The following is a 25,132-nucleotide window of genomic DNA, read 5'->3' on the forward strand; positions in this document are numbered from 1 at the left end:
TCATTGTTTGAAACTTTGAATTATTTCAAGAGCATTGAGTTTTGGGGTGCAATAGGATAGCACAAAAATAAAAATTAAGCCAGAATGCACCTTAATCACCCTTCTAGAAGCTGCAGTTAACACCACACAAGAAAGGAAGCAGCTTTGATTTTGACCAGTGACTACCTTGTTCTGTGCTGGCATTTCCAGCACATAAACAAATACATGCTAGTTGTGCAAAAAAGTGGACACACAAGTTTAGCGGAGCCCCTTAAACCTTAGTGACCCCATCTTCTACGAAGAAAAGGCCCAGAGCAGCTTCGGACAACTTTGCAGTTATTTAAGCATATGTTGGACTAGATAATTCCCAGATGTCCCTGCCATCCAAAAACATTCTATGATAATGGAAACAAGAGGTAGAAACCAGAAGTTCACAGAAATATTTCCACAGATGAAAGCCTTAACTTAGGAAGGACATCAGTGCTTACAATCCAGAACAACATCTCATTGTCTGTGCTTTGTCTCCTCAAGAAGACACACCAGTTTACCCAGTTAAACCCATACAAGTACATAGGTCCCCTTACGTCAAAACTGAGCCAAAATTACTCAATCGGTTAGAAATAAAAATCTCTTAAAGAGCACTAATCACTTTACTTAGAAAAAGTTGTAAACGTACTCGAAATAATATTGCAGAACATTTAGACATACCTTAAATATCTACGCACAGACATCTTCAGAAAGACTGAAGATTTCCTTAAGGATTACTAGAGGTTTAGAAAGCATTGCGTTTCTTTTAAATTTTGAGATAGTTTTTCCATTTACAGATTTTCCTCATACAACAGATTGATTTGTGTTAAATGTTCATCTTTTGATATACCTTCAGTTGGTACAACTTACACATGACTTCAGAATCCAATCTTCTGCAAAAATTTATTTTGCTCTTTATTTTAGATGGAAATCAACACAGCTGGACCACGAGCTTCCTACATTTCCCCAGTTCAGTTAAATAAAATAATAATAAAAAAATATTTCAGGAAACAACTATTCTAACCACTGAAAAGAACAGTGCAACAGTCCTGCAGCAGTGTACTCCTACTACATTTTCCCTTTGAAAGGTACAACCCCAAAAATACCCTAATTATGGCCTGCTCTCAGACATGCAAAAACTGGTTCTACTAGTCATAGGACTAAACCTCAACTTACCCATGGCCTGCATATCTTCTTTTTGCTTCTGGAACCTTGTCTTTTCCCTTGCCACTTTACTTTTGTTTCCTTGGGTATTTCGTTTAGCAGGAATCTCATCCTCCTGACAGAATTTCGAGGGGGAGTAGGGGAAAAAAAAAAAAAAAAAAAAAAAAAAAAAAGAGAGAAAACATCATATCTACAGTGAAATGACCAGCAACAGATATTCCAAATTTTTCAACGGTTCTCTAAAACAAGAATAAAAACAGGCTGTAAGTGTTTCCCACAAACACACTAAGTACTCAGAGAGCCTGCCTAATAGTTGGCAGGGGCTGGGGAATCCAAAGCATTTTCTTCCAGCTTTCGTTTTAAATAAAGTAGTTTAGAGCATTAAGCTTCACTGTGTTTAAATATAGGCAAGTGACATAATTGTATCTAAGAGTACAAATTAAAAAGTTTTTTTTACGAAATTTTTTATTTATCATTCCCAGAGGGTACAAGTCCTCTATGTGCCTTCATAACACACTGAAAAGCTAGTTTCTTGGTGGGATCACAAAAATAAGAAAGATGAAAATAAGAAGATAACATATCAAGTATGGTCCTTTTTACCAGCTTAACTATAAAGCAATCTACTTTAATAGCAATTATGTTATATATCCCAATTCATCCTCAAAGAAAAAATGCACATCGTCAACCTTGCATTCCAACTGTTCTGAAAGTTCAGAGAAAATGGAAAAACTTAAAGACTACACTGATGTGTCTTCATCTGGATTAAAAACATCATTACTCACAAGACTATTAGATGCCCTCTTTGGAGGTCTCCCTCGTCGTCTGCTTGCGGGACTGAAGATAAATGTGGGTGGGTCATCAGGAAAGAAGTAGGAGAAATTTTGTTCTGCTAGATTGTATTTTGCAATTGATGTTGCCTTAGTAAGAAAGATGAAAACAGATACTCACTGTGAAATTCTTACCGTTTTATAAATATAAGCTAATTAATGAATCATTAATTCACAAAAAAAGACAATAAAAGTAACTAGATTCACAACTGGTTAGTTTAGGATAAGAAATAAAACTCCGAAATAGCATAACTGTAGAGTTAATCCATCAAGTGGATAATAATGTAAACAGCACATATTTGAAAATAGAATTTGGCCTCATTTGGTAAGATTTTTTTTCTTTAGATGCCTTTTAGCAAACACAGCTGATAGTCTTCTAGGCAAGTTACTGAAATGTGTTGACAATTACTTTTGCCAGAGAAAGCCGGAAAATTACTTTACTGAAGAATCACATAATTCTCTATCATACTTAAACATTTCTGAAGGAGAACAATTTATGACTTTTCTCATTCTGAATTGTCAAAGTTTCTTTTCAAGTCTGCTTTCTCAACGTGGTGACTTCAGGAAGTCTGCCCTTATCAAGTGATACAGATGAGGATACAAAGGAGAGACTCCAAACAGGACATTTTCATATGACTGCTGAAATGCAAGGTAATCAGCAAGGGAACAAGGAGACAAGCCACAAAAAGCCCAAACAAAGAGAAGATGACAAATGCACACATATACAGAATATAGCAATTTTCCTGAGGCACCAGAAAGCATCGCTAATAGATCACTAGACCCAGCACACTGTATCATATCAAGGACAACATGATTGCTAACAAGCCCAAGGAAGGAGGTGGTTTATCCCTTTCAGCTCTATTTTCTTCTATTTCCTTTTTTTTTTTTTAAAGAGACAGGCTTTGAAGTTACAAACTTTTTTAAAAATTAGTTGCCTTTGTTATTTTCTACAACTTAATTGATGACTCTCATCATCAGAGGTCAGTGCATCTGATGTGCAGAACGAGCAGTTACACAGCTGTATGAAGATTCCTCTTAAACACACACACACGAAATACAGAGGTAATAAACAAATGCTACTTTCTAAAAACAAGATGAAAATAAGAAGGATTTCAGGGTCAGGGCTCCAATACGCAGTAAGAGAGTCAAGGATCTCCTGTGGTACAGCAAGGAAGGCAAGGGAAATTGCTGCCTACTTGGTAAATGCGGGAAAAGCTGCTCGATTCCTTGAGCACAAGGAAACAGAAATTCTCAGAGTCATCCTGTGCAGACTAAGACGTGAACTTTAGTCTGAACTTATACTAAGTATCACCGCGTATCTCCACATAAGATGACAAAAATATGCATATTAACATCTTCAACATCTAAGGTCTCATTAAAACCCCATTCCAGCCACATGACCTCTTTGGTTCTTCAGTGAGAGAAGTACTGGAAACTAAATTCAATCTACAATAAAATATTTTCCAGCTAAAAGCATTACAACAAAATAATATTAACTTACTGTACCAAAACAGAAATAGTTTTTATTTGACTTAGAAATACCAGCTGCATACCTTGAAGAATGAAAACAACTCATGTTAGACTAAGCAAAAATATATTATGTTTTAATAACATTTTTCTAGGTAAAAGCTCCCATCTTTATTTTGGGGACTTTTCTAAACTGGTAGCTAAATAAGAAATGAGAGACTAGATTCTGCTTCACGTACAGAAAACATCTACCTTTTTTTTTTTTAAACAAGCAAAAGTTAATGAAAACTTGGTTTTACAGAAAGAGTTGCAATATTCATCCTTTTATTTTGGAAAAGTCAAATACCAACTCAATATATTATAGCTGCAAAAAGCTAAACTTAATGTACTTTAACAAAAAGTTCTAAGCAGCTAGTAGAGAAGAGAAAAAAAAGACTGAGTAGAGTCAGTATTTTATCCCACAAATTATTCCTTCTTATTTACCTTAGTTTTAATGACTCCATCATGCGGTTCACAGTGTTGTTTCAGAAAAAGTTTAAGTCTATCACGAGAAAAGAGATGTTTCCTCCGGCTGTATTAGGAAATAAAGGTAGCATTATCAACTCACACCTTTAATTATTGTTTAAATACAGCTGACAATATGTGCATGAACACATGTAACAGATCATATGATTGACCTTTTTCTCATTTTCTTAATTATAGATTACACCCTTACTATTATAACTAGCAGCCATTCTCTGCAAGCCCAATGCAATTAAAAATTCCCTTATGAACAAAACAAAACCCATGTAATACTTAAATAGTTGGCTTATGCATCTGTAATTTTTGTTTTGAAGATCATGGTATGTCCTCTTTTATACACACACACAGAGAAACTCCACAGCCTATTCATCCCTGCTAGATCCTCCAAACATTCCTCTCTATCACAGTAGCTTTTAAAATCCCCTCTTAGCAGCTTTCTAGTTTAAAGCAGTAAAGCAGTCTGATTGCCAAACCAGCAATGTTACCACACAGAGAGAGAGCTCACAATGCCAATAGTTCATCGATATTATAGAATAGGATTCCCAAACTTTTTTTCACCTACTCAATCAGACCCAGCAGCAGCCGCAGGTATCAGAAGCAACAGCACATCTCATCCATGTGCCAACAAAAGCAGAGACTTTAAGGAGTTGGTATCTGTGTTAATAACTAGTAAAACTTGGAACCCTTGCTACAGAAAGCCTGTGAAACACTGTATTTTGTTCCAGTGCATCTAATTAAAAGTTCTAACGTTATTTTAAAATGCCATTTTATATCAAAAACATCTTACAGTGACTTATACAACTCCCACAGTTATAAAGTACATTTTTAACTTCCATATATTAATTTTTACCTTAGTTGAGATGCTTTAACGATAACAGTTTCGTATAGTTCTTTTTTAATAGGTTGGACTTTGTATTTGAACAAAGAAGAATCAATTATGGCTTTCTTCTCCCTAAAAAAAAAAAAATATTAAAAATTTAACTACAATCATGAAACGTCAGTCTTATATTGTGCATGTTTAATATATTTATATGCATACACAATGGACCTCTTGAAAATACCCAGCTGTAAATAATACAGGCTGTATTCCACTAGTACCAAAGAGGACCTATTCGCTTCTGCCAACTTTTCTGCCACTAATTTAGATTTGCATCAAGGCCAGTTCCTGCAATGAACAGGAAAAGGGATCGGGGATGTTGGTTTTCTTAGCAGGGAGATGGGAGATGAGAAGGGAAGGGAGAACAAAGAGGGAGACAAGTAATGACATATCCCTATCCCTCAGAAAACCGTCTCCTTAATACTCCCAGAACTCGTGATGGCAACAGGAAGGCAGGAAAAAGGAGAAAGAGATTATGAGGAAAGAGACCAAAAGATAGAGTTAAAGAAAATTAATAAAAAATAGTAACCAGAAAGCTATGGATCACATCTCAGAATGAATAAAAAAAAAAAAAACAGGTAGAATATTTTTCTGAAATATCTATTTAGAAAAAACACCCTCACCAACAACATTCTGAAAATAACAAGACTCATAAGGCAATGCAACTACACTTTAAAATAAATGCTTATTGAGTCACATGTTGTTTTTCCCTAAAGCGTACTTCCCTTTTACAGCTATCGGCTACAAAGAACTAGATTATTTTCCCCCATGGAAAATATTTCTTCAGTTTTAACATAACAGTAATTGTTTTCTTACTCCCCTTCCTAGGAGAACAACCACCCAGGTCCGGTGTACTACCAAAACAAAATTCACTCCTTTAAAAATCAAAGAGAGGGTTTTTGCTATAGACAATATACTTTAAATAGTGTGGTATATTTATGGACAAATTTCACAACAGAGTTAACTACTGAGATTTTCTTTAATGAATGTTGCGTTTTGCTATTAAACAACAGAACTAACTTCTCCTAGGGTGGTAATTTGTAATCAAAAGTCATATTGCTGTATCAGGAAGAGTTCAACCATAATCTTATTTCATAAGTAAGGGAAGACAAAGAAGTTACATGGATGAACTAGGAGTTTTACAGCTATGCATTTCATCATCGTCAGTCCTTCTGGTATTTACAAAACGCTTGAAGGTGGAGTCTGTGACAAAACAAAATAAATCAATATACCACTTACTATTCTTTACCCCTATGAAGAACACACACAAGATGTAGTGAACTGTACTTTGCAAGGCTGTTGAATATGAAATTTGCTCCAATTCTTATTTTTTCCCCACTAGCTCTGTGAAATAGAAGTCCAAAGAAATGCAACATTCAGATGCCTAATAATAAATACATTAATTCATAAAAATGAAGTGTAAAAGAAATAGTACTTATCCACAGTTTCATTTTAAATGAGAATAATTTGCAAATTTCTGGAGAAAAACAGGTTACAATGGTTAAATGTTCAACATAGTTAAAAACAAATGAAGGGACAGAAAAGAAGATTTAGACTTGGAAACAGCAACATGTCTACTAGACCTACAGAAAAGCACTATGATATACACTACCTGCCTTGCATGATGCTATCCAAGTTAAGGTCTCAAGTTGAGTTGCTCAGACCAACTTTAATTTAATAAAAATAATAAAAAAAATAAAATAAAAAAACACTCAGCTAGTCATATTAGCAAAACAGAGATAAACTGTATGAACAAAGTCATTCAGTATACCTACTGACAAGATTTTAACATCTCTGCCTATAATTTTAAGTTTGTTAAAAGAGGCTTCATATTTTGGTCATACTGTCACTTGGTCTTCCATGATCATCTTCAGTCTCAAGGCAGGAAAGCTAGAGTAATGAAGGCTGTCGCTAGGAATTTCTGGATAGTATCAAATACAAATTTTTTCCCCTCACCATACAGCACTGTGCTTCCAGTCCTTTAGTGTAACAAGCTAAAGAAGGACCCAAACAGATAATGTTCAGATAGAAAAAGGGCATCAGAGAGTGCCAATGTTATACCAAAAGTCTATTAACTTATTTAGACATTTTGAATAGATTCTCAACTCCGAGGCTGTCTGTAATCGAAAGCAGGGCCCAAAGAATAATCAAATGGTTAACACCTTTATTGTTAACCTTTACTTTTCACTTTGAGTAAATCCTTCTCTCACTGTTAGTGGATCATATATAATAGCCCCAACATAATTTCCAAACACACTAAGTTTTTTCTGCTTAGTTTCTGAGTTTCCAATGATTATCCTAAGAAGTTAACATATTCCTGAAATCCTCCTCCATAAATCCAAATTTAAAGTCAAAATTTTGCTTAGTGCAGAAGAGGATGAAAAAGTCCATTCAGTACACACAGAATTACATAAATTATCTGGTCACTTGGCATAAAAGTCGAATTATTTTTGTTATATTTTACTTTATAAAGCATTATATAAAACACCTAAGAGTTAGCAAAGGTTAGGCCCATTTCACAGCTGCGATCCCTTACAGCAAGTCTTCACAGGACAGCTCTGACAGACCTCCAGATCCAGAGGAAAAAATAACAGAATATCTTGTAACTTAGTAGGTGAAAACTGGAACTGACTCACCCATATTATACTCATTTCTACTGCACTCGGGTAAAGGTGCCTAGCACCTGGCAGAGTCTTGCATTTTTTGAATGAGGCCATTTTGAACCACCAGCAGGTAAGAATCTCATCAGCCCTTCAATTACTTTGGCATGGTGACCACATGACCTGGATATAAATTTCTGCTTACAGTCCTGCTGTATTATATTCAGACTGCATGGTCTTAAGGCAGCTTTACCAAGAAACTTCTGAGACCTTGTCTTTCTGAGTTACCTTGTCCAGCACATGACTATCTATGTTATCTGGTCTGAATCTCGCTGGAGCTACTTATATCTTGCAGCAGTAAGAGAACTAGAAAAATTGCACAGAAAAATACTGAGGGTTAGAGGATCTAGAAATCAATGCTGTCCTCCTCTTCCAAAAAAAGAGGCAGTGCCTTTTCTTCTTCTCTTTGGCTAAGTTTGGGAATTGGAAAAGCTCCCTTGAAGAATGCTTGCTAAATAACACAATCATTTATGGTTTCCTTATGCTCCACTGCAAGCCTCACAGACGTATCCTGTCAGTATATTGATACCGATAAAAAAGCTGGCGTCTGCACACCTTTGAAGGTTGCTGCTGCCAAGCTACTTTATACTGAGCAATTAAAACTGCCCATTTGGAACTGCAACTGTTTTCTGGAATCTGACTAAACTTCAATGTGGAAATACAGCAACCTGAAGACTGATAACAGCATGCTGGTTATACTCCTTTAGGGACAAGACAACAGCACTTTGCAACAAAATCCTGACTTTCAATCTTTTGATGAAGATGTTAAGCTGCCTTTGATCTAATACTTTGGTCTTTCCGTACAATACAAAGTGGACCAAGACCTACCATGAGGGGATAGAGGGAGAAGAGAGGAAGAAAGGAAAGATAAGAATTAAAGATGAGGAAAGATTTGTTCTACTGAAAACATTGTAGAGTTTTAATGACAAGCTATGACCACACTTTTTGAAATATCCTGTTCATATTTCTTCTCCAAATAGAGACAGAAAACTAGGCTGAAGGTGGTAAAAAATCTGGATGGTAAGGTTCCACTGGCATTATTTCCAAAAAACTTTGTTACCTGTGCCTGCATCCCAAAATTTGCAGAAGCAATTAACCCTTCCTCAAAATAAAGATGATACTTCACTTCAAATTGAATAAACACCCAAATTTACCACCACTAACCTGCCAGCAAGCCACTAGAAAAATTTTTATTCTAATATTTCTGATGTGGTTGATGGTTCACATTAGTCATAGTCCTGGCTGGAGGAATGCCATGAATTAAGTTGTAGCTAGTATTAGATATATTTAGCGGTACATGCCCCTCAATCTCCTGTCTGCTGCTGAGTGCTAATGCAAATGCGAGAGTTAAACCTTATCCCCAAGTCTAGCAGTTTCAGGTATGAACACCACTCTTCTATGATGACCACTATCCTACAGTACCAGAGGCTCCCAGGGCAGAGCATCAAGAGTTTTTAAGATGTAAGAAGATTGCTACCTTTTGCTTCGCAACCCAGGCCTTACAAGGCAGCCTGTTTTTCTGAGGGAGTGCAGGAGCGAGGGCATCCTGGCCCCCTTCTCCCTGTACAATCTCAGCTTTTACTGCAGAACACAATGAAAAAGGTCAGCAGGAACACTTGTACAGAACACGTGGCTATTTCTGCCTCATGCAGACAGAAGTCGGGTCAGAGAAAGGTTGGGATCTCTAATGACATCTATTTTCAGTTAAGATTCTCTAGCCTTACAGATTCTTTAGGAAAAATATTTGCAGATGGCCCATCAATCTGTGCTGTGCTCCCCTCCCCCTCTCTCACAAACACATCGAGCATCTGCTGTACCATTGTTTAACGGCACGGCAGCTTTGCATGAAGGCTGGGTCTCAAAACCTGCAGATTTGTGTGTTGACGGAGGCAGAACTGTGGTTCTGCGCATAACAACTTGATGCTGGTCCCAGGGCAAATAACATCCACATTCTCCACAAAGAGCAAAATGTAGTCTCTGAAGGATTAGGGCTGCAAAACGATGTTATTCAGTTCAGTGGGATTTCTTACTGTTATAAAGTAAGGGTATATGGAATCTTAGATGCCCATATACAAAAATTGACAACAATGCTCTACTTTCAGATGGATTTTACAGGTACAGCAAATAATACTTTCCAAGTTTGCACATACTCAGAATATATCCAGAAACTAACTGGAGTGTTATTATACTCTCACATTTGTTAAAAAAAAAAAAAAAAAAAAAGACACACCTTCCAGTAAGCATTTTAAAGCTGTAAGAGGTTTGCAGTTTAAGCTTGTAGCTTAAATGTTAGTTAGGTATGCCACACAACAGTGCTTCAAAAATTTCTAGTTCTTATAAGATTTCTCTTTCTAAGAGAAAGAAATTATTTTTCCTCCCTTCTCTGCATTGTCACAGTGAGTAATCAGCTGGGGAGAACCATAGACTGGGAATGCAAGACTCAGTCTTACTACCAGGTCAGCATGCATGGAAGTGACAGCAATATAAAGGGATCAATCCCACAGTCAGCTCTGTGCACACTTGCATTATTCCAAGAATAACCTCCTTTGAAATGCCATATGCCTTGTGGAACACAGAAAATGCATTTATTTTCTCAAAGATGCAGGACCTCTTCATGAGCAACTTGGACACTGCCTTCAAGAGACAGCAGAGAATTTTATTTATCCCATGTTATTTTCTTAGCTAAGTGAAAAGTTCCACCCTAGTAATTCAATGCATGTCAGGACACAGAAGTCCTCATGCAGCAGTCAAGAATAACTTCTGCATCCACATGACATCTCAAAGTCAATAACAGTTCATGTAAAGCTTGTATGTTGCTGGATACAAGATTGGGGCCCTCTTCAAACCCTCTTCCTTCATCCACATTGTGCTCGTGAAGCACAGAAACCTTTCTTCTCATTATACTGCTAGGATAAGGTGCATACATAAGCTCAATTACTGGTCGGTAAAGGTCCAAATTAAACACCACAATTATAGTCAAGATGCTCTCTTAAGCTACTCTTATTAAGCTACTCCAGCCTATAGGCAGTTCCTTAAGACAAGACACGCACTGTTTCACTGCACCTAAAATCATAATCAAATCCATGAACTACAATATATACATATATATATATCATAGTATGTATTTATACGGACACATGCACAACAAAGAAAGCTTTGTACCTTTCTATATTTTGGACACAAACACATTAAGTCTCTAGAAGGACTTTTCAGAAAGTTCCAGTAAGAGCACGTCCTCTTATAATAAGAGGATCTCAACTCCAAGCCCCATGATGGAAGTGAAGTAATATATCATAAGTAGTACCAGCCTCTAGAAATGCAGAACATGACTGCATTTTCCCAGCTATAGTAGCACAGGTTCTGCAGCACAGAGAGAACTAGTGACAGGCATACGCAGCTCTTCCACCGTCTCTCAACAGAAAGATGGTAATTCCAAACACATTAACAATGATAATTCTGTAGGTACTCCATTTCTCATAATGCACAGTTCTCTGGTGGATTACACATAGCATAACTGGCACCTGTGAATATTCAGCTTGTCACCTTCAGCTGGCTGAACACTCACAATCCATCCAGATCAAGTAATTTGTTTCGGTCAGACCCTGCCACATCTGCTTTAGTCTCCTTTCCACCCAGCCCAAATGCTTTATACTGTGAAAGTATCATTACCCATTTTGTGCTGAGCTATTGTGCGTTTCTGAGTCGTCACTGTCGCTGATGACAATTGTGTCTCCATCAGCACTGCTGGCGTGGCCATTTGCCATTCCATTGTGATGGGCTGGAGCTATGACTTCCAAAATCTTACACTGCAACCTGAAATAAAACACAGACATTTGTTACCGTCAAAGTCTTTCACTGGTGCAAGGAGTCTAAAGTTGTAGCAGATGTTATTTTAAGAATACACATACAATTGAACATTGTATTGTATACTAAATAAGTAAATACCTAATAGTCTTGCACCGAAATACTAGGTAATGTTAATGAGTTCCATCTAATAAACAAACAAATTCATCTGCTTACACAGCTATGAGCTTCATTATTCAGGATAACAAATCAAGTCACTGGTAGAATTATTTGGGGTTGTAAATTTTTTTCAGTTCTCACTTAAGTAAAATAAAAGTTAACTTAATGTATTACTTTAAAACTACACACCAAATCTTTTACATTTATTTTGATAGCAGTCTAAGAAAAGCAAAAGATTTTCAGATCCCAAAGTATTTTCACTTATAAGAGATCATCTTCTACTGCTGTCGATGACCTAAATAAACAAGGCTGAAATGATCATTATGCATCTAATCTTAATAATGGCCCATTTATCTGCTGACACATATTAAGGCTCCATCTGGCATGCACACAATTGACAAAACAAGTCTATCCCTTTGCCATCCTGAATGCTAGTTATAAAAGGCAGAATTAACTACATATTAAAAAGTATAATTAATCGACACTTCATGCTTGGTAACTGTATTATAGCTGGTTCTTAACCACCAACTTTCACCCCTTTCTGGAACTCCATGGTTCATATTTTTTAGTTTAATCTCCCAAAGCCTTGTCTACTTCATGAAAATTAACTATTGCAGTCGATGGATGCTGCCACATACTACCACTAAAAGCTCAAAGGGTGGGGGGAGAAAGAACACATAATAATTCTCTTCTCTGGACACCAAATTGTCACTTGAAGTGAATAAAATGGTGACTCTATGAAGCACAGGGCTTAAATTAGCGTGGCATCACACCTAAGTTAAACAAAAAAATCTCAAACAAATCTGTGACAGACAAATTCTAAGTGTTCCTCTATCTGAGCTGAACACTGACAAAAAGGAAACAATGTCAAAATACTTCTTAAACACCTTTTTCTGCAAGCAAACAGTACTATCCAAAATCTGCACACATTGAGGGATTGGAAGAAGAGAAAAAAAAAAAGAAACGGGGGGGGGGCAGAGGCAGAAAAGTTGAAAACATTAAAATATCCTAGGTCGTATTCACTTGTGAATTTAGCTAGGATCAGTAATGCCAACAGTGCCTGCAGCTGTCCTTTCCCAGCCTCTCTCGAACAGGGAACAAGCTCCAGGATGCTCCAATGGGATATGTTATTTAAAAAAAAAAAAAAAAGAATAATTTTAAAAATACAAACTATTAACATCTTTATATATTCCTAAAGATGACAATATGCTTAATTAGCCCACGGGGACACCAGAGCTGCCTGCAAGCAGAGGTAGCCTGAGCCTGCTGGACTCGCTGCCCACAGGCACGCTGCCATTCCAATGCAGCTAGTCCCATTTCCAATGCTGGCCGGTCTGGGGCTGGAAGACACATTTCCCTAGCGAGCAGAGCACAAGCTGATTAACTGCATAAACCTAAATAGACTCTGTGTAAAGAACCAACAGCACCCAAGTACATAATGGAGACAGATCCTAGTGGCTGTTCACAAAGTAAGTCCAAGTCCAACGAGGCTTATTAAGGTCTGGCCCAGCACCAGACTCTGGCTGAGTCCCAGGAGAGAAGTCTGTCATTACAGTATCTCAGTTTTCCAATATTCGGAACATCAAAGCGTCCCCTTCATACTGAATAATATGGAGCTGACTGCATGGCAGAATTTGTAATATTATGCTGGTTTTTTAAATCCAACAAAGGTCACCAGCTCAAAAAGAGACTTCTAGTAGAATTATTTCTGTTTCAGATTATAAAGTATATTTCCTAGAGAGTTCAATTCAATTTGAAAAACACTTTTAAATTAATTTCTAATGGAAAATAATCAAAAGAACCAATGCTTAGAGCTACTGGCACTTTTTCTAATTTGTTTACTATTTGAAGACCACTAGAGGGAGTGCATATACACTAAATTTGCAATCACAGTAAAAGAGCCACATGAAAGCTAAATCGCAACCTACGCTACCCAATGCCATGAAAGGACAAAGAGCGTAAAACACACACACACGAATCAATCCTCCCGCTCAAAAGACTTGAATATTTAGTCACCAAGTATTTTACCAACACTTACTCTACCTGTTTATCCACCGGACAGCCCTGTAATTTACAGGGTATCACATTTCCTTCTGTAAGAACAGAAATTACTTAATCAAGTGTATAGAATAAATAAGTAGCAAAATCCCCAATACAGTTTACAGCTGCTTTTTTTTTATTTTCCTTTTTATTATTAAACAGGGAGAATGACTAATGGAATAAGTTATCACAGAAAGCAAATGATTCTCCATCTTCTACACCTTCATTCAAGTAATTACCAGAAATCTTCAGGGAAGGACTCAAGTGAAACACACATTTCCCGGCTCAATAAAAGCATAATCCAATGAAATTTAATGGTTACTGATAGACAGGGAATTAAAGAAAGTGATGCAACCGTTCCTTCTGGCATTAAAGAAATAATAATCTGCGAATTATGACTTTTTTTAGCCTTGCTACAATCAAGTCATGGCTAGCAGCAGCCAATTCCCTGGGCTAAGAGAGGCAAAGGCACTCTGCAGAAAGTGCGAATGAAGGTCTGCTTTTCTTAATAACCGAATTGTTCCCCGAGTTCACTTATTACAACTTATTTAACATCATAACGCACACAAAACAGAGCTGAAAGCTGAAGCAAGACACTCAAATGAAGCACATTACTTGAAATACCTTCTAAAAAGGATACCTTAAGATCTTTACAGAGCTTATGCCAAAGTAAAACCACACTCCCATAAAATAAGAAGTGGGGGCACCTCAATCTAAAAAGACAGCAGGCAGCATTACAGTAAATCAATATGTACCCCAATATCCCCTCAGTCAGGAAGCAATTTCTTCAAATAACAATAAGCATTGTGAAAAAGCTTACAGCCACACTAAATTAATCTCAAACGTATTCAGAAAAGGATCAGATAAATTGAGAATAGAGCCATCATGAACTTTTCACAGTAGTCCCAGCAGCTCTAGCTCAGACACTGACAGCCAAAAGCTACAACAGTAAACCTACAAAAGGATTACCCTGCACTCCTAGAGTTTTGCATACTTCTTTCTGCACTACAGGCTGCTATCAACAACAGGGTACAGGTCCTCTGACCTATCCCAAGGATGGCGTTTATGCTCACAGCTTTACTTTTTGCTGAGGTCAGAAACTAAGTTCTTTGAGGTCCTCTTATGTTATGGGAAAGGTTCCAAGAAGTGCTTGGCCTATACGATTAAATCTGTTGTTTTTTGAAGAAAGCGAAGAACACAGGAGCCCAAAAGTTTCAAACGCAAAGCCAGAGAAGATATCACCAATATAATTTTTTTTAAAATACCGGTGCACATCATCTCTCTCGGATGAAAAAAAATTGACATCTTCCATTGATTTCCATGAATTTCAGGTAGGGCTGGTCAGCTGCACAGGTGAAAGAACATAACTGATTGCAGCAATCTAAGGGCAAGAGACACTAAACGGAGACTGTGGCACAGAATATAGTTTCTCTGGAAACCCAGCTCCACCAGCCTTGCTCTAGAAGAATGATTCTGGGCTGTGCTGTGAATTGTAGAATCATAGAATGGTCTAGGTTGGGAGGGACCTTGAAGATCATCTAGTTCCAACCCCCCTGCCATAGGCAGCTTAACACAACTAGCAGAAAACTTTTAAGGTAGGACAGAACCTTGTCAATCCCAGAAGAACAGTCAGGAAGCAGCAGGCTGAAGTTGTACAGAAGCAAGCTACACTTGCAGCCTCAGGTTGCTGCTCCACGGGAAGCAGAGATGACTTAATAGTTCAATCTTCCCTTGCCATTCCTCCTTCCAGCCACATAGTTGGTGCAGTGCTTGCTTTTTGTAGCTCTGGCACTCCATATCATTTATTGATTGCCATTAAATTGAATTCACTTACCTAACCAAAAAAAAAAAAAAAAAAAAAAAAACAAACCACACCACAAAACACAAAAACCCCAAAACTAACCCAATGTGAAGAGCTGGATAAGTTTTTGTCCTATCGGCTACCTCAAGCAACTCACTGAAGGATCTGATGAGAACTAGAGCACGTGGAAGAGGCAAATATTGGCCACAGACAAAAGCAGAGGAGGAAGAAGAAGTAGTAAGACGTCCCTCATATAGGCTCCCCAAGACACTATGATTTCTCAAGTAGCTCAGTGATTTCAGTAGTTTATCCTTCCTAACTGAAAAATGACACCTAGGCAAACAAACACTGGGTCACTAGGACAGTCTGTTCCAGGGAAACCACAAATCTAACAAGGGCAAGACACAGTACATGCTTCAAACTGACCAGTAGTCCAAGATGAGAGCGATTCAAGAAAACCCAACACAAAGGGTAAGTTTAACTTACTTGCCACGTGGCTCTTTCATTCCGCTCAGCAACTCACAGGTACATACACAAACTATTATGGGCTGTGGGACAAGGAGGTATCTCTGTCTACTTCTGCTGAAGCAGTAGAAGAACACAATATGAAGAGGGGAAAGCGAAGCTGCGCTCCACTATGTAACAGGCCAAAAAAAGCCATCGCAGGATGTTAAGTGGAAAACCTTAAGCCTGCAATTATCAGCACTTTCACTTAACTCGGAGAAATTCTTCCCAAATGCTGAGTAGGCCTTTACATCCAACAAAGGCTGGAGTTGGAAGCTGTGAGAAGAGAGACCACTTCTCACTGTCCATCAACTGAGCATCCTGTGTAACAGCTGTTGACCTGGCTGGCACTAACTACTGTAATATAAATAATAGTCTGGCACTCTGCTATGTCCTCATTTCAGGTCAAACAAACAAGACCCCTTGACGGCCCAGGTGAGTTATAAATGCGCCTCTGTATGCTTTACAATAAACAGACAAAAAGACATCCCTTGGATGCAGAAGGCTGTTTCAAATGGGGTGGTGGGGGAATATTGCAATACTTTGAGGCCAACGTCTAATATAAAGAAAACAACGATCAGTGAGTCAGAAGCAAAAGGAAATTCACTTTTTGAAACAGACACCCAAATGAAAGCAAAGTTTTTCTAATGCCAAAATTAAAAAGCACACCTTTTCTAATAGTATGTCAAGTTACTTGACTACAGAAAACCCCCAAAGAGTCAGTAATACAAGAAGCAATAGTAGCAAGTATCAAGAAGTACCAAAAAGCTATAGCCTTATTTTGTGCTGTCAGCTTTTAGTAAGTTTTTTACGAAGTAAATGTCAGGTAAGTGCAGTAACTCATATCCTTGTCCTAACAGTTCTCATACACTTGAAAGTAATTAGAGAGATAAAAGCAAGGCAAGATCTGAAAGAATAAGTGACATCTTTTACTAAGCTAACTGGTACAGTTTAATGTACACACAAAACAAAAGAACACAACAAGGAGACAAGTTTTATGCACATTAACGGTTTCCTAAAGTACAGCAAGAGCTGCTGGTTTTGAGTTTTAGCATCTTCATTTGTCTGTCACATTATAGGTAAGATTGTATGCTTCAAGGAAACTAGCAAGAACCATGCTTTTGCTTAGGACAAGAGAATCTTATATATACAGCAGCTTCATCGGCTGTCTCCTGTGGAATTAGGACAGCATTGACGGTAACACCAGTATATGCATCATTTTGACTGCCCAGACCTTTGTTCTTAGTATCGTACTGATTAAAAAAAAAAAAAACCACAAAAAATCATAAAACAACCAACCCCAAACACATACCTTTATAGTTATAGAAGTAGAGTGTGCACAGCAGTGAGAGCTAATAGAAACTGACAGTGCCCAAAAATAGCTGTAACAGCTGTTCAACAATCTTTAAGAAAGGACTTGCAGGTTCTCTCCCAGATACCACCTCATAGCTTCCATTAGTCAAATACAAATATATTTATTAGTCAACAAACACAAATATATTTATATCCCAAAGGACTTAAGGGCAGTGGAAAGTGAATTCCTTAAACGTGATTCTTCCAGGACAGGAGTTGACTGGTCCTTAAACAGCAATGCTGGAAGAATGCAAACTGTACTTGCTCTGTGAAATAGGTAAGCTGCTCTCCAGTACTGTCAGCTATTCTGTTTCATAAGCACCACACTAACTTTGCTACTGGAATTCAAATTCACCTTCCAAAATAAAGTAGGAAACTGCCTTTGCGTACAGGAACTTATGCTTAATCCTTACCACTACAAACGCACTATGACTTTTTGATTCTGTAGACATTAGCTCCAGTGCCTCTGCATCCAGACAGCTTTGAAGACTACATTTCAAAGGGGAAAATTTGGTGGTGGACCAGAAAATAATTTAAATTCACTGTAACTTGTTAAAGTCTAAACATGGAAGACACTTTGCCTTTTACTACCTAGTGGTCTTATATTAGCTTATCCTAGTTCTCAGAAGACAGCTATATATATAAGCAAGTAATAGCTTGTTGCCCATTTAAATGAAAAAGTTGGAAAATTAGCTATAATCTTCTCTCTTACAAGGATTATCTTCTACCATCCCAACTCTGTATCAGCCAGGCATAGTCATGGCCAGCAACAAGCCTCCTGTGCCCCAGTTAAGACTTAGAGATGAAAACAGTATGCAAATCTTTTAATGGGCCTAATGCAGTGGTTAATCCACTATGAACAGTCCTAAAGCACTGGGGTGCTAGCAAAAAAAAAAAAAAAAAAAAAAAAAAAAAATCGATGAGTTAAAAAAAGAAGTTTCACTTACAGACAAGGTTGCTCCATGATTACCTAGGTTTCCTACAGCTTGGAAATGGTCAGCATCAGGTCACTCAAAGCAGAGAAAGGATGTTAATCTATACCCAATGCATGATCACGTGCAGCGATCTTCCTAGCAGAGAACTTCACCTACTACTTCTGTAAGTAGGTTCTTTATAAAAACACTATGTTCTCATAAAGCATTCCAGCGTTGCCTGCTCACAGACATTAGGCAAGTATTCTTTTGCAGTGGTGTCATCTAGTGGTCAAATTCAATGAAAAAGCCATTCCTTTTCATATCTGCCACGTTCTGTATGATTTCTTCCTTCTTATATAGTACCTTTAAGCTATCTATTTTAGTCTACACGGTGGCTGTTTTTTTTAATTAAGTTCTGTAGGGATCGTTGGACAACAACTGGTTGTCCCCCACTCTCCTGTCACATAAGCTATTTTTAAGGGCGGGGGAGGGAGAGCTGAAGAACTAGTAGAGTTGTCCAACCTAAAACCTTAGATCTCTTCACTGCTCAAGTCAGACTGCCAGCTTACAGATTAATTAACTAATTATCACCCTGCTCACTTGTATACCCTAATAAAGGCAGCCATTATTTCTTGTGATGGCATCCAGTCTGAGAACACTGATGATAAATAACAACTGGTTGTTTACACATGCTTTATATATAGTTTTTCCTCTGACAAGCTAAAGTAATTTTTTAAAAAAGCACACTCCTGACCTCAAGAAGAAAGGAACAGGTCCTACAGCTGAGCAAGTTACACAGTTGTAGGTTTTATTTAATGTGTGTGAGGCACTCGCTGAGGTTATTTCAGAGTGGGCTTCCACACCACATAGTTCCAACTTTCAGGTAACTGACTTCAGATGCCAAGATCGTGAAAATCAGTTTCACAAGTTTTAAGTACCAATAATACAACAGGGTACTAAGACAGCAACAAATGAACAGGTTACTGCAAGAGATGCCATTCCTTGTGGAAAAACAAAAGGCCAACTAGCATGGTATGCATCTTAAACTTGGAGTTCTCAAGAGCAAATAGAGGAAGCAATTCCAGTCACGTGGTCAATTTTTTTTCCTCTGCTTCAATAAACTGTGAGCTAAAACATTATCTGCTTGTAATACATCTTAACTGACCATGGTTAACATGAAATGTTGCTCTAATTCCCCCTCCCCCAAACAAAATATTGAAGAATTTTCATACCTTTTCCAATAAACTACTTTCATAAACAGTAATTTGGCGTTCTCAATAACAGTAGTTATAGTGTCAGCTGTTCTCAATTCCTTGGCAACTGAAACTTAAACTTAATTTGATATTAAGTTTTCTGTCTATATTATATGAAGTTTCTGACCGATGTTTCAAATAATTTTGTCTTTTATTAAGGTAGTACTAGGAAAACTTTGTTACACAACTCCTACAATTCTTTCACTGGGAATCCAAGCACCTCATGTTTTAAAGCATAGCACAGCTGCCACTTTGGAGAAAAGTCAGCCCCAGTTTGGCCAGAAAAGCTGGACACATACAAACCAAAAAAGCTGCCGTTATTAATCAATACATCATCTGAAAGAGTTAAAGGGCAAGCAGAATTATCTCCTCATTGCTTCTACTAGATTACTAAATTGCATGCATCATTTTCAGAGACTGCCTGAACAACATAGGACTGGGGGGCTTTCTCTGCAATTTCTTTCTGGTTGATAAGGCCTGCTAAGACGCCAGACATGCCAAAACAACAGGAAGACAGAATATCTCCCAAACTCACTGAGTTCCTCCTACCAGACCTCAGCAACAAGGCGGAAGCAGCCAAATTCAAAGCTAAGCAGCACAACAAAGGGCTAGAAACCAGAAGAGCCTGATAAGGACATAAGATCAGAAAAAGCAATGGGGCATCAGCTTCTGCAACAACCAGAACAACGGGTTGGATACAAGAACCCACAGTCTCACAAAAAAAAAACCACTTGTCCTCTTACACTCTTTCCACATCACCTGTCCATTGCTTACAGTACTACAGACTATTTCATATGCTCATGGTAAAAACATTTACATTAAGCCAAAATGCTAACCCTTCTAGCGTTTGGGTTCCCTCCCATTTACTTTGTTAAAAATCTAGAAAGCTGCATCAAAGCAATCTATCCTACAAGAATACTACATGTGCAAATTTAGGAGTTATAAAATATCAATACTCAAATTTCTTGAGCAACCTTTATTTATCCCTGGTCACACATGCATTATGCTGTAGGCTTCGCATTAAACGACTCACGGAGCTCAGATAACAAACAATCCTGCTGACATTACATGTGCAAAAAACTTCATACATAAATGCAGTGGAACAGTTTACAACACCACAACACAACTGGGTTTTCATGAGCTGCCAAACTCTATTGGTCTCATAGGATGCTGTTACACTATAGATGGACTGTGACCATTTTTGCTAGAAAAGATCACAAACACATAGCTGCACATGACAAACGCGCAAATCGCACTGTTGAACACCAGTGTTATGTACAAGTAACATGAGATGGTATACTTAATCCCCAATGTAGTACTTCAAAATATAGGTCAAAGTCAACTGCTAATTGGGCAGAAGAATAACTATGCCTCACCTCCTCCCACTTTGTATTCTTTAATTATGTATCTCTAAGCATAAAAATCCCTCTGTACTACCATGTTGTTTGCACTGTTTCCCGGATTTAGTATTAAAGGTCTGAACTAGCTCTCTGCTATACATTTGTCTAGAATATCGGTGGCATACAATCAGCTAAGGTGAGTTTTTCATGCTTCATTTTACCAAACACAAATTTATACTTATGTAGTTTAAAACATACAACCTCTAGCAGGTTAGTTTTGATGGAAATAAATTTTTATTTCAAAATACTGATGATTGAGTACTATATAGCACACCCCAAGGGTTTAAGAAATTTAGCTTATATCCTATTAATATATCAATCTGTGAAAGTGGAACACAAAATTGCTAGATATGTATCACAACTCAATTTTGAATAACCAAGACAACTGAATTAAAGGCTGGTAAAAAAAGACAGAGCTATCTTCATGAGATAGAATCACATCACAATTTTATCTGAACAGAATTCAGCTTACATGGCAAGTAGAAACCATCTTGTCAGAGTAAACTTAACTGATTTATGATGTTCTAAAATGAAAAGTGAAAAGGATTCTGAATTTCAAGAGACAAAGATACAAGAGGCTTGTGTTTATTGCATATAAGCCTACTTTTCATTTAAGCTTTGAAAAGCTAAGATACAGAAGCATAAATATTTTAGCTAACAGTTTAGAAGAGTAGTAGATGACAGAAGGGTTGTTCTTGGGGGAAAAAGTTTCTTCTTCTGAAGCATTCTCTGCTATTCGTTTGGAAACTGACAGTACCTTCAAAGATTGAAAACAAAGGCATTTCATTGAGCAAATGAAAACCAACAGCTGAACTACACTGACAGTTCATAATAATCAAGTTTTTGGCTTAAAAAAAAAAAGAAGAAAATACCTTATTCTCTAAGTAAAAGGAATGTAAGGTAATACTAATAGTAAGATTGGTTTAGTCATTAGACAAGTATAAAGATGAGAAGGATAGAAACAAACTTTGGATATAGGTTTTCTGTTCAGAAAGCAACAAGTCTACCAAGGTGGATCTTGTCCTGGCTTTGCAGGCTGGGACTTGACTAGTTGAAATGAATAGAGCAGGGAAGAGATGGAACGCTTTTCTATTAAGCACCAATCTTATGTACATACCTATACAAAGTTCCTTACAACTTATCTCCTACAGCACATCAACAGATATTTCTTCCTGATGTAGGACAAAATTTGCCTTTAACATCTGGATCAGCCACTAAAAAACCCATACAGAATAACTATATTCTCTGATTACCATTTTGAACCAGCCCACTCCTATCACCCAATATACACCAGATTATGCGCAGAGACCTCAGGCTACCCACAGAAGCCAATACGTTGTGCCCAGTCTACTCTGCAGTGTAAGAGGGCACCTTCCTCCTGAGAGGAAAAAAAAAAAAAAAAACAAAAAACACAACAACAACAAAAAACAACACAGAACAACCCCACAACCAACCAACAAAACCCAACCAGCAACAGCTGAACCCACAAAGGCTTTAGCACACATTCTGCAGGGATTTCCAAGTTGAGCATGTTTAAATCTTTCCCATTTTAAACCTCAGTTAGGTGAAATTGCAAACTCATTTAGACAAAACGTGGACCTTTTCTCTCCCAGAAGTTGCTTAAAGACAGACTGAAGCTAGCTACGTACTGTAGAACAACTTATTTATATTATAGAGAAAATGTACCAATGATACTAGAAAGCATCTGAAGCTTTCCAACTTTTTAATCAGTCTAAGATAACAATAAAAAGACTTGCAATATACACATCAGTATAAGAGTAAGCATGAGTGGAAAAAACCCACACTAAATTCACCTATTTGTGAATTAGTAACAACTAATAATCACCTATTACAAACACTTTACAATTCCAAGCTTCTCTGAGAATGCACTCACAATTTTCGTCACTATAAAAAACAAAAATCCAACCCTCATCAATTTTTTAAGCTTTCTATAGTTTGGCCATTCTGAGTACACAAATCAGTTTGTGATTCTATGAAATCTCATTCCACAAACAACCCACCTTTCTCACAGAAATATACCAGGGGACTGACATTCCTTTGCAAATCCACCACTCTGACTGAAAAACTGCTGTGTAAAGACTTGAGAGAGATATCCTGTCTCCACAGCTGCTCTAAACTAAGGAAAGAGATACCAAACACAGCAATACAATCCTACTCCTAATGAAAGCAAGCAGGAGCAGTTAACAGTATCACTTGTTCGAGCATCACACCTCACTTCTGGCGTGCTTGAAGGAGTTTATTATCCCGATATTTGGTTTAAGAGAAGTACACACAAGAAACACCCATACCAAACAAAAAGAAATACGCATTTATTTTTGAATATACTTACCTTGCACCATTATTTCTAACTACTTCCACTGTTTCACCAACAAAATACCGATCCTTGACATAAGCAAAGATTTCATCACAGATCTCATGAAGTCGGGAACGATGGGTAAGGGTGGCCAAGTAGAGAACTGGAATGATGAGTGCCTCTGGAAAACTTTGAAGATTATGTCTGGCTTTCTTCTCCGATTCCAGTGCTTCCTGATATGTGAGTCCTGGTTTACCTGTGACAGCACAGCTCCACACAAGGCTGTTGCACAGAATGGTGCGTTCAAAAAAATCACTGAAAAGAAAGAGGGTGGGGGAAGAGAGAAAGGAAACGGTTGAGTTCTGACTAACATTTTCAGTTTGCTCACAATTAATACAGCAGCAAATTTCTTCTACTAGCCTGAAATGTAGAGGCAGCTCTACTCCCGTACAGGTTGTAGATAATCAAGGGTTATTTACCACTTTTTAGCCATAGCTATTGTAAAACCAGTGCCGCCTCTCACTACAGTAACAACATCAAGACCTAGAAGTGCTGCAAACAAATATTCATGTACAAGAAGCCTTATACATAAGCATAATCACACTGAGTTTAACAGGTGTGATGTCCTCCTCACATCCCCCACATTTCCACAAATATTTGCACAAGGAGGGTCTAAAACTGTACAAACATAAAATAACCTTAAGATCACAGAAACATGTTGAAACTTGATTAAGTTTCAGATTTTGAATGCCCTAGCTGCCAAATGAAAAGATGGGAGAGGTAAAAAAATTAATGTCAAGTAGTTCTCCAAATAGTTCTTATTCCTTCACTGTTTGCATTGCTCTTAGAAAAAGCATTAAACTATTTTTTATTACAGATTCTTCTCCTCCCTTTCTCCATTAGCAAATATTGATTCTCCTTCCCTATATTTCCAATTAAAGCTAAAATTACATTGTTGTTATTGCTTAATTACTAGTTATTACACTGGAATCAAGAAAGAAGAGCTTTCATTAGCCAATACCTGTCAATTTTTGACAGGTTTCAGGAAAACATTGCTTTGTTAAAACACTTTCTAGATGAAGTAGATAATGTAGCTATTCACAAAACCATGGTAGAACATATCAGATACTATGGATTAGTGATCGGAGAGCAGAGCAATCTTTCAATATGTCCCAGTTCAGACAACCATTTTTATTTGCCTTCCTTCAAAAATCTTAACAGACTAGTATTGGTAAGTATGCAACACACAACATGACAAACTGAGTTTTGTTTTGCTTTGTATCGGTTCAACATAGCTATTTCAAGGCAGACACAGTACTTTCAGAACACTGCAGGCTACACGAGATACCTATACTGAAGTTTCATTCCTTTAAAAAAAAAATATGCTGCACAGCATTCCCATTTTTAAAAGGGTAGAACTGTTCAAATCATTTCTGGTAATGGGGTTAAAGAATTGGACAGTTCACACTTGGAGGGTTTTTTTTTTTGCAGGCTCCCTGTACACTCACGCTGGCAAACGTGCACCAGCCTAACTGATGCAGATGACAATGTTCACTGCAGATGGACAGATGAACCATAACATTTCGTAAATGAAAATGGAAATTCCTGATTGAGAACAATGGAGGGTCCTGGCTTAGATAATCCTTTCTGCATGAGCACAGGATTTCTCCGAGTGAGAGAAAGATGCTTTAGGAAGAACATCAGCTGCGAGAAAGAGAAAAGGACAGAAGAGATATATTATCTGAATAATACTTAATAGCTACAAAATCTTAGATTTTATCACCTGCTTCTCTTACTATATTTGACAGTACATGGGTCTAACACTCATAAGTAATAAGGAATAATTTGGGTTTGCTTACTCTAAATGAGAAAAGGAGAAGAACAAAGGGGAGAGAATGAGAGAAATTATTCTTCGATATATGAAAAACGGATGGCTGTCAGTCATTCTCTGTGCATAGGACAGAATATTCTTTTTTTGCTGTCAACCATAGTGAATCTGTATCTTTAAGGTGTAGAGTAGTTACTTAAGCATTTTAAAGAACGTTACACAAAAATACTTTTTTTTTT

At 37.5% G+C, this 25,132-nt stretch overlaps 1 protein-coding gene across 1 annotated transcript in view; it reads right to left on the reverse strand.

The window, feature by feature from the left end:
• The window catches only part of BAZ1A (bromodomain adjacent to zinc finger domain 1A), a 65,504-nt gene that overhangs the window by 34,696 nt on the left and 5,676 nt on the right, over positions 1-25,132 (reverse strand). The window contains exons 2-7 of the mRNA XM_082484883.1: positions 23,102-23,380; positions 11,193-11,336; positions 4,837-4,938; positions 3,948-4,035; positions 1,953-2,087; positions 1,183-1,285 (exon numbers count right to left, since the gene is read on the reverse strand). Coding sequence (XP_082341009.1) covers positions 1,183-1,285; positions 1,953-2,087; positions 3,948-4,035; positions 4,837-4,938; positions 11,193-11,336; positions 23,102-23,380 — 851 coding nt within the window. The remainder of the gene's footprint in view (positions 1-1,182; positions 1,286-1,952; positions 2,088-3,947; positions 4,036-4,836; positions 4,939-11,192; positions 11,337-23,101; positions 23,381-25,132) is intronic.

Source organism: Vanellus vanellus, assembly GCF_965231255.1.
Source record: "Vanellus vanellus genome assembly, chromosome: 6".
Taxonomy (NCBI): domain Eukaryota; kingdom Metazoa; phylum Chordata; class Aves; order Charadriiformes; family Charadriidae; genus Vanellus; species Vanellus vanellus.